At 35.1% G+C, this 10,997-nt stretch overlaps 1 protein-coding gene across 3 annotated transcripts in view; it reads left to right on the top strand.

Moving 5' to 3' along the window:
- LOC108974573 (protoheme IX farnesyltransferase, mitochondrial) overlaps window positions 1-9,687 on the top strand; it is a 25,678-nt gene extending 15,991 nt beyond the window's left edge. For 2 of the 3 annotated variants that reach the window (XM_018942484.1, XM_018942483.1), the window contains exon 4: window positions 9,005-9,687. In XM_018942484.1, coding sequence (XP_018798029.1) covers window positions 9,005-9,222 — 218 coding nt within the window. In that variant the 3' untranslated portion in view covers window positions 9,223-9,687. The remainder of the gene's footprint in view (window positions 1-9,004) is intronic. The other variant, XM_018942485.1, reaches the window with a different exon arrangement.
- The last annotated feature ends 1,310 nt before the right edge of the window (window positions 9,688-10,997 follow it).

The following is a 10,997-nucleotide window of genomic DNA, read 5'->3' on the forward strand; positions in this document are numbered from 1 at the left end:
TTGTTTTTAGTTTTAATTAAATAAAAAATCTAAATCAATGTTAAACATGAAAAATTGTTATATTTATAATTTAATATATTGTAACTAAATGAACTATGTACAATCCATAAATACTTTTCTCTTTAAAATAAATAAAATTTCAAACCGAAACTGAGGCATCGCCATGTCAAAATATATATGCCGTCCAGTGTACATTACAAACTGAATTTCCTTTCTTATAATCAATTGTTTGGCAACATTTATTTGTGCTATTTACTATATAAACATTAATTTTTTTGTTAAAAAGGTTTTGTAAGGTACAATACTAAATACATCAATTTACTAATTCTTAATATTCACACAATTTGTGCATTTATAAGCTAATTTAAAAATATTTTTTTTAAATTTATTTGGGACTATTAGTATTGAGAAATATTAATAAATCATAGATCAATTCGGTTTTGGCTGATTAAGGCCGATGTAATCCAAGTTTTGAAACATTCGAAATAACGGTGAAAAGATGAAATGAGAAAATTAGTTTGTCTCAAATGCTATTATGCGATATTTAGTAACTGAATTATTTTATGGTAGTTTTTAGTATAAAAAAATCTTTCTGCGAAACACATACAAAAAAATCGTATACTTGTATAGATGCTACCGCTCTCAACACAAATATGTCGTTTGTATAAGGAAATTTAAAATGAGCGTTTGGTACACAACTTTGAAGCAGACAAAGTCCAGCACTATCAGGATTGAGAAATTCACTCGCGACTTTAATGAATGCACATGTATACGTCTGGAATAATTAATATTTAAAACTCATTAATATTTTTTAAGTTTATGTATTTTAATAAGTTTTGTTTTATCACCTTAAAAATGCTAAATCGATCGTTTTTCACACTTTCCGCCGACGGACTCGTCGCAATGTCTTGACTATTTGTTTCAATCATACCCATTCATTTCTTCAAAGCCTCCGCGTTGGTGAACTAAAGGCAAACACTTGAAAATATGTTTTATCAGTTTTCGGTAACATTACACTTACAGGACGAGCAACTTGCTATACAAAAAGTTGGTCCATTAGTTGTTTAAAATGTTCACCCAACATTTTGTAATTTATTTTTTGTTCCGGATTGAAGTGACTGTAGGAACTGTTCTTTATTTATACATGGCCGTTAAATAACAATTAGCATAATTGTTGCAACCATGGTGTTGTTGAATCGTATTCTGGCAAAGGCACTACCAATGCAGATTAATTGACCAAGCGACGCACATTTTATACGAGTGTACACATCAGTATTTCTGTCTGCAATTATGAAGAGTTCAATAAATTTTTAGGAACAACATATATTATAATCTAGTACTTACGTATACACACAATGTTCCGTTATTTGACGTCGCACCAACAAAATGTAAAGAGTTGAGTGCATCTAAAAGCACATAAAACCACTAAGTACATAAATTAATAGTTATTTTAGGCATTAAGCAGCTATGCTTACCTCTGTAGCAGGTTCACCCAAACTCTGCGCGACCTTTTCACCAAGGCTCCTAATGCCTGCTGTAAATGCGATCGTCAATCAACCATTCGAATGCTCTGTATTTCAACCAAATCGAACACCATATGTATGTCGAATTATTGCATGGTATTCGTAGGATCCGCGATTTTTTAATAACGCCATTCATTAACTGCATCTTTATGTTTTTCTGATTGAACTAGAGTGTGAATCTGACTTGAGTTGATCGCAATTATGTACATTGACTGGTTTTTCTTGCTCTGAAAATATTCTAATTTTAATTAATAAAATATTTGCAATTTTCTTGACGCTCTTTAAAGCATGCTTTATTTTTTCTTCGATGCTTTAAATTTTTCTTCGAATTAAGGCTGAACCCACACCGAATATTTTCAATAATTGAGTTCTGTGAACGAAATAAAAGAGAATGGTGGATGCATCCGTACAATCAGAAGCGCGACTCAGAAAATATTATTACACATTTGATGTCTGTACTGAGAATGCATCCGAGAAAATTTCGAAATTTCACAACGATGCAGGTGTCAACATTCGAATTTTTGCTGTATTTAATAAAACATTTAGTTTTTAAGCAAAATACAAACTACCGCAAAAGCATAACTCCTGCAAAAAGATTAGTTATAACATTTTGCCTATAAAACACAACGGTGCAGATATAAGCAAAGAAAGGTGTTTTTCTGTCTTGTCTTATCTGCATCATTCGGTGTGGGTTGAGCCGTGGCCCAGAGCATGTATTGATCAAAGACGGTTTTGTCCCATTTGGTGCGCGTTGGCTGTATGAAAATGTATAAGAAGTTCGACAACAGCTCTTCAAACAAGTCAAAGCTCGAACATGCTTTTTCGTTTCGTCTTGTTCACATCTGGAGCTATGGGCAGTTGTCGTATGAGACAAGAAAAAACTGTTCTGACTAACCCGGTGTGGGTTCAGCCTAAGTGATTCAAAGACTGTAATTTTTAACGGATTCATTGTCAATATGTGCGTCTCATTCTTACACAAAAAACACTTTCGTATGATAAATGTGCTACTCTTAAAATAGAGTTTTCCATTTTAAGATAAGAAGTTACCCTTGGATTTGTATTAGTATATGAGGTAAAACTTTACAAATATATTTGTGAATTGGTTAGCACCTTTATGTAGGGTACAGTATTCAGAACGAAGCTACGCAGTGGTCACTTTCGATTCTCCCGACAACTCGATCTCTTAATCTGCGATGGGTGGTAGTATGATTCCATGTAGGCCTTTCACTGAGAGGGAGTCGGCGAAGTTGTTTATGTGAATGACGGTCAGTGCGTGGCTGAAGTTAGTTGCGTCCGAAGTCTGATCGGCGTATTGCGTCACTGTGCGGGTGTTCGGTGAAAGACATTAAGAAGCATCCCATTATAGTCCAGAGTGAAGTGTCATGATATGTCTCTAGCTTTCTCCTCGACATTTCACTGCATCCAGGCGACCATATTGGTGCGGCGTAGTTAAGGACCGGCCGGCCGATCGCCTTATATGTTGTCAACAACGTCTCGTGTGAGGAGCACAGGCTGACGAATATCACACCTAAAATCTTAGGGTTACAGGCATTCGGAATTTCAACGCCATCGACTTAAATTTTAAGGTCAAGTCCTTACTCCTGTGTATTTAGTTTTCATTTGCCATTGATTCAATTGTCCCTCGTTATTATCTTGCAATCATCAGCGTACGAGATGAGGGCAGTTGAAGGAGTTGCGGGTTGTGTGATTGACTTTGTCCAAAGCTTGATAAATCTAACGGTACGAGGACATTTCTCTCGCTTGTGGGCTGTTTTTGGTTGACGCCATGAACTATCTGGGCGTTTATACCGCTAAGTGCTGTGGTGATACTGTGCACYTTTCGGAAACCATGCTGGTGGGTTGCAAGACTCAGGTTATGCATGAAGGTCGGTAGTAGCGAGGCCTCAAGGTTGGCGGGTCTTCCAGGTTTTGGTAATGGGACCACTTTTCGGATTTTCCACACATCGGGTAGCGTCGATGTYACTTCCATCAGAGCCAATGGATTGGACGATTTTGCCTTTTTGATGACATGCCTTGTTTTATTTCTTGATTTGAACACTGAAAAGTGAAAAAATCAAGTGTAATTTTAAATTATTATATGGGAAGTAGGTGTGGTTGTAGTTTGCCCATTTTCGTTCTGTGACATGGAAATATGAAAAGAATGCCATGAACTAAATTTAGTCGAAATCGGTAGGATGGGATGGTATGTGATTTCACCAAAAAATTGGGCGGTGCCACGCCCATCGTTCAAGTTTTACCCCGGCTCCTATAAAGCCCTATCATACCCTAACAGACAATTTAATGTCTGTGGCGTATTTAGTTATTGATTTATCGCGCTTATAGTTGTGTTTTAAACCATACCGTTATATGGGGAGTGAGCGGGGTCATCATCCGATTCAATGTTACACTGTCGGTAGGAGTTCTTATAATATTTGAGCTTCGAAAATTTGGTTGCAGCTTTAGGGACTTTTTTGCCCACAGCTTCTCTTTGGTAATGTGGTCGCCTGTGCGAAATCACAGTTCTATATTTTAATTTTGTGCTTAGTTATGACACTTTATAGATTATATAAACCTATAAAAACAACAAAAAAGATTAAAAAAACAAGAATTTTCCTATTATAAAGATGTTGTCTTAAGCTAATATTTATCAGGCTTGCACTGATTGGAAGGCTTTCATTATGAAAACCGTTACATTTCTAAAGATAGAGGAACTGGCAGGGACCATTTAATAAATGTACACTAACCGCAAGATATGGTTTCTTCTGCTTTCAGTTCGTCTTCAATAATAATCGTTGCAGATAACTAAACTTAAGGCATTTTTGATAATTATAGTGATATATTAATATATATATATATTTTTTTTTTTGAGGACTACGCAAATATGTCACAACTTTTAAAATATGATTTTTTTCAAAAAAATAATCTTTTGCTTTTAGAGAAAATTCACCGCAAATCACTGAAGCATAAGAGCATAAGAATCCACAAAAATTCATAATTAAATTTTATTAACATTATTTTTCTAAAACAGGTTTATTAGAAACTATCGCTATAATAAGGCTGTCTTTACGTATGTCCTCGACCTTCTAGAGAGGAATGGAAGTTCTTTCACATCGTCATCTATATCTTTACTTCATCGATTGTCGTCGGTTTTACGTTTTTTAGGTGAGGTAGGGGAGGGGAGGAGCGGGTAAATACTTCGATATTTTAATGGCTCAGTCAACATTTGGTTGCATCTTAAAAGATTCAGTCCCATTTGTGCCCTCAGTGGCTCACCCTTGAGTTAAGAAATGATGAAAAACGAGAAGCGAAAACGAATTTCTTTCAGAAATACGGATTTTCAGACGCGATTTTGTGTATAGACAGGACACATATTAAAATCGTTGCTGCAACTAAAGATACATTTTTCTATCATAACCGCAAATAATACTTTAGTATCAATGCCATGATTGTGAGTTAGGTGACAAATTCACATTTCAAACATCTTAATCAATGTATTGCAAATATGTGACAATAATATGAAAATATTTTATGTGAGTGCTCAGTATCCTGGCAGCAATCCGATTCCTCCATATGGAATGTCAACAATGCTAATTATTTTTATGAGAAAAAGTTCCTTGATGGTGAACGAAACACTTGGCTTTTGGGTATTATATATACATAAAATAAATTACATAAATTCCCAAAACTCTTTACAAATTTTCAAACATGTATGTATATATTTATACAGGGAATGCTGGATATGTGTTAAAAACATGGTTAATGACACCATTCCGTACACCTCTCTCAGGAAGGACAGAAGAAAAATATAATAAAATATATGCAAAAGCGAGAAATATTGTAGAAAGAACAATAGGTGTTTTTAAAAATCGATAAAGATGTCTTCTGGGTGCTCGTGAGCTTCACTACGAGTCATGGAAGTCATCTCAAATCGTTAATGTTGCGGCAACGTGACACAACGTTTGTATTCACTATATTTTTACAGAAAATAATTAAATGAAAAAAAGATCAGATAAGCTATATGTGCAACATTTACAGACACATTATAGATTCTCAGATTTGTGAAGGCTTCATTATAAGTTGATGAACAAATTTCATTCAGGGGTGTTGTGTAATCCAAGACGGAATCTGATTGGATTTTCGTCTTTTCGAACATATGCAAAACCAATATTCGAATCAGCTGTTTACTACGTGACAAAACTTGCAAGTGAATACATTTGGAAGCAATCCTATTAAAGTTTTTAATAAGTTCCGAATTAAAAGAGGATTTTAAGAGATAACATTTGTCAAATGAATAAATCAATAATGAAGACATTTCGTGTTTTATACTTTATACCAATAATATCAGAGTTCATGACACCTGCTACTTTTTTTGATTTGTTTCAATTCTGATTCCGACAACTATCAGATTCCACAACACCCCTGAACGTTTTCTGTAAAAATATTTTGTTCTGAATTTTATTTATTTAATTAATTATTTTTTGATACGGCTTGTATTTTTTTTCTTCCCCTTCCAACATTTGCTGTTTTATTGAATTCGTAGCAGCTATCAAATTCTCCATTGCTATGTTGTCTCTTCCAATTTCTTCTACTTCCGCTGTTTTCAAGTTGTTTTGCTTTTCAAATGATGTACCTAATCCTACTTATTGAGAACCTTTTTCTGAAGTTCTTTTTGAAGTGATTCGGCAGTGCTGGATTGCCGGTCATTGATACGTCGGCCTCTGTCTCATTGCCAACGTCGGCTGCCATAGGTAAGCTCATGCTCACTGTGTATTCAATTTCACTTATACTCGTCTCTAATGCCGGTAATAACACCGCTTCCTCCAATTCGGTGAAGTGGTGCTGCTTATTTTTGCAGCCACAAGTAGGTGATTGCTCCTTTTTATTCTCCAACAATCTTTTTTTATGTAAGGCTTCCAGTCATGTCACACCTAATAACAAATAAGTCAAACAAGCTTTACATTATCCTGTTAGGGTACTTGGTAAAACCCTGCGCAATTTCTGATTTATGCTGTAACAGCTCAATCATTAGTCCATATTGCTGCTAATTACCCTAAACCTGCAGAAATCGTATTAAAAATTATTTAACTGGTAACAAATATGTTATAGTTAGAATTCAATAAATACTCACATTTTCCTTCTTTTTTTAAATTTATTTCAAATCTAGAAAAATCTTGTAAAAAAAATCCGGTAAAATTCCAATTTTTACGTTCCGAATTCAGTGAATGCCACTCCATGAATTACGAACTTACGGAATTGTTGGAATTGCATGATAGCAATTTCCTATCTTTCCCCAAAATATGGCTGATTATAATGGAAAATACTCGGAAAACGTCCCATAGATATGAAAGGTTTGGTAGGCGGTCCTGCGACGCCTACACCAATGCCCATGCGTTGAGGTGCTCCGTTAAATCTTACAGCCGAGGGTAACGTCCTTGTGAAATTTACCTTTAAGGTAATGCCTCGAAAAAAGAGAGCCGTATTACCTTGTGTGAATAAGGTCTTCATTTTCTGGAGCGAAATTACTTTCCGTGTGACATACTTTTCTGCTATCATTTGAAGAGTAATATGTCTAGGTGTTTGATTGATTATTCGATAGAGCGGTGTGAGTTCCATTATGACCTCTGCGACAACCGTCGGGCACGACCATAATGCGACCGATTTTCAAACAGCCGGTTCTGCGATACCGAGATTGGCCCGGATTTTATGCTGGGTCTGGTGGCACAGGGATTTTAACTCGGAGATTAGACAACTATTAAATCAACCTGAAATAATGCAATCTCTGCGTGAATAAGCAAGTTTTGGAATATTGTCGAATCACTTTCCAATCGGATGTTAGAACACCTTGGCTCGGCGGGATTAAGCTACTTACCAAAGTCCTCAATTTTTCACTGACCACCTTTCACATACCCGATGTGTGGAAAATCAAGTGTGGTACAACTAGTGAAATCTGGGAAGCCTGCTTCTCTTATCGATAAGTGTCCTTTCCTCAGTATAGAAAATACTTTAGGTACTTGGTACTCCCGACCTTCATACACCACCTGAGCCTAGCTAAACACTAGTACGGATTCCGCAATGTGCACAGCACTATGCGTCATAAACGCTCAGATAGCTCGTGGTCTCAACCAAAAACCGCTCTGTAAGATAACTGTCCTGGTAGCGTTGGACTTGTCGAAGGCCTTTGACACAGTCAACCATACAACGCTACTTAAAAACGACAGTCGGGTCTACGAAAACCGGAACGGACCCGGATTTTTATCCGGCCAAGGACTGTCAACTCGGCAGAATTCTGCCGTTACAACAACAACAACAACTTAAAAACATCGAAGAAATCACTCTTCCCTCATGATTTAAGCGGTGGATCGTGAACTATCTGAGCGTGTGACATACTTTTCTGGGCGGTTGACAATCATCGGTAGTTTTTCGAGGTGAACAATCAAAGTTAAGGAGAATTAAAGAGCGTGTTTCGCAGTCTTCGAGCTACTATTTAATCATTATATTTCGAAATTCCTTCAACCATCAGAAGAAGTCTCCATAACTTCATACGCAGCCGATTGTTCGATAATGTCATCGGGCAAAGGAATTGGGGCAAAAGTGAATGTGTATCTCCCAGAACTTTCTCGCTTCCTTAGTACGTACTATTAGTTTAAAACTTTCCTATGCTAAATCCACCTTTGATGGAATCAGAATTCGGAAGGTAAACCAGAATATACCCCTAATTACCAAACGATTTGAATCCTACTTCTGCAATGTTTTCGAGACGCATTCCACCGCTCCATATGTAACGATCGGTTTCACGATCATGGCGTACAGTGCGGCTCCAGGATTTACCAGATTGCATACCATGAATAAAATAGACAAAGTCAAATAAGGGTACATTTTTCAATAGTGTAATAGAAAAGTTTGATTATTGAACTAGATACGTCCTCTTCCAGTTCACGAATATATTCCGGCTGATCCTGTATAACCCTGAGAAAGTATCGGGAATTTTTCATTTCCCACAACTGTCCTTAAGTATCATGCCAAAAATTAGCGCGATCTGTCAACCAGTGTGTTTACTGCAGCTGTTTTTGTCAGTCGACCTGTCTTCCATATAAGCTGGAGATTTAAATGAAGAATTCCCGATACTCTCTGTACAGGATGTATTTATAGGTATCAGTGACTAATGAATTATTTTGTATACAATTAAGGTTCATAATTTTAACAATTTAAATTATGCATTTTTTCGATTATAAAAAACATACAGTGAATATAAATGGAAAACCTTCTCTATTAGTTTGCTGATTATAGGAATTAATCAAACAATATTCTAAACACTGATATAATGAAATTTTGTCGATCCTATTAGTTTAAAATATATATATGTATGTATATAATAGCTTGCCAAAAAAGTCTTGCGGTATTTTCGCTAGTTGTCACCATAATATATATGTATTTATATATTATATGTATCATTTAATAATTAATTATATAATTACTTTCAGCGTACAAATTTTATAAAAAATCGGATAGTAATACTTCGAGGATGTTATTTCGTTTTTCCCTTATCCATCTACCATTATTGATGTTGCTATTCTTATTGAATAAAAAGCGATGGTTTATAACAGAAAATAAAAGTTACGTTCCTGAGTTGCATATGAGAGAATTTGGATGTGTAAATTCTGTGAGTGAACAATCGGCTACATCAAAACTAATTATGTAAAATAATGTAAATATAGTAATAAACATTAATGTGATGTAAATAAATTATATTATAAATAATTTCTTTAATAATGTAATAAGAAACACATGTTGCGAGGAAAATTCACGTTTAATAAATCTCAGCCCATCCTCAAATTTATATAGATGGCTATATATCTACATTGCAAAAGTTTAAACCCTACGAGTAAGAGTCGTTTTGAACTATAGAGTTGTGCAAGGGTCGAATCGTTACATTCGTGCCCGGATCGGCAAACATACGAAAGAAAATTACATGATACGTCAATCGTATGCGGGGATAGGCACTATGACATACGAAAGAAAACGGCTCATAATGTATTATCAATTCAAAATAGTTTTTAAATTCCTCATTGCTTTGGATCGCATTTTTACGTCAAAATAGATGTGGAACTGTCAAACCTGTTGTAAAATTTTCAATAAACTAACAAAAGCTAATTAAATATCAAAATGGATGCGACTTTATTTTTTTTATTTGAGCTCTAGTGAAATTGATGGGGATAAAAAAATAGTGCGGAGAAAGCTAAGAGATCTTAGTTAGGTTAGTTATGAAACCTCATTAACAAAATTTTCTTTGTAGATGTATCGTTGAACAAAGCATTGGAATCTTAAAACGACGTTGGAGAATTTTGAGATATAGCAAGAGAAGAAGCTATCATCCCACAAATGTGGAAGATTTGCTAATGCTTGTGCGGCATTCCGTAACATATGCATAAAATTCTGAAATAAGTTATGACCCTCAAAATTGCAATTCCGATCACACTAAAGAAATAGACACTGGGGTAGCTATAGGAGACCAAATGAAATATTCTTTAATAAATTTAAAAAAATACACAAATTTTGTTCATATAAATTAATTTTTTTTATATTATTTTTAATGCTGTATTCCATTCATTGGCTTCTTGTTTTTGTTCTTTATTACTCGAAATTATAAAAAAACAAATAAAATTTTAAAAAATTTACTCACATTTTCATAAATTTGTCTATTACGATTGACATTTCGAATGAACGGATATGTTTATATACTCGTTGACGTATGTCATCATGCCAGATTACGATAGAAGCTTTACGATCACATGTGTCATAACACGAAATAAAGACTTTTACGTGACAAGTGATACGTTTACGGATGGAACGATTCAACCCCAGGGCTCAACATTATTTGGGTTCTCAGAGTACCAATGGTCGTTACTCCTCGACCATGCGACAGTTATTGTAYTCACGATTTGTATAGTACATAATTACTTTCTAATACTCTAGTCTGTATATGTATATATTGCCTCGCGTAAAGAAAAATGTAAATGGCATCCGTTCCCACGACAGTCTAAGCAATGTGATAAGATCCCGTTTTTTATCCGGACAAGGACTGTCAACTCGGCACCAATCGTCGAAATTACTTCAGGAAAGTTTTCTGCTGCTACAACATAAATGGCGTTACTGATCAAGGTAATTGGCGAAATTTTTATTTTTCCTTCAAAAAGTAATCTTTTGATTTTTTATTTTCGCTTACAAAATAAGATAATTTGACTTTTACTTACTGCTTACAGAGTATTACTACATAAAATTTATTTCAAACCCACCGCATAAGCGTGGGAAGTTTGGTACACGATTCTGTGACGCCTAAATCAATGCCTTTCGACGTTTTCGAGCCATCAGTGTACTACATAGAAGTATGAAATTAGCGTACGTCTATATAGACGATATTCTCATTTACTCTTCTTCTCCCGAAGATCATATCAAGCACATAAGTATAATTATAAA

This window comes from Bactrocera latifrons, unplaced genomic scaffold (assembly GCF_001853355.1).
Source record: "Bactrocera latifrons isolate USDA-ARS-PBARC rearing strain unplaced genomic scaffold, ASM185335v1 scaffold_569, whole genome shotgun sequence".
Taxonomy (NCBI): domain Eukaryota; kingdom Metazoa; phylum Arthropoda; class Insecta; order Diptera; family Tephritidae; genus Bactrocera; species Bactrocera latifrons.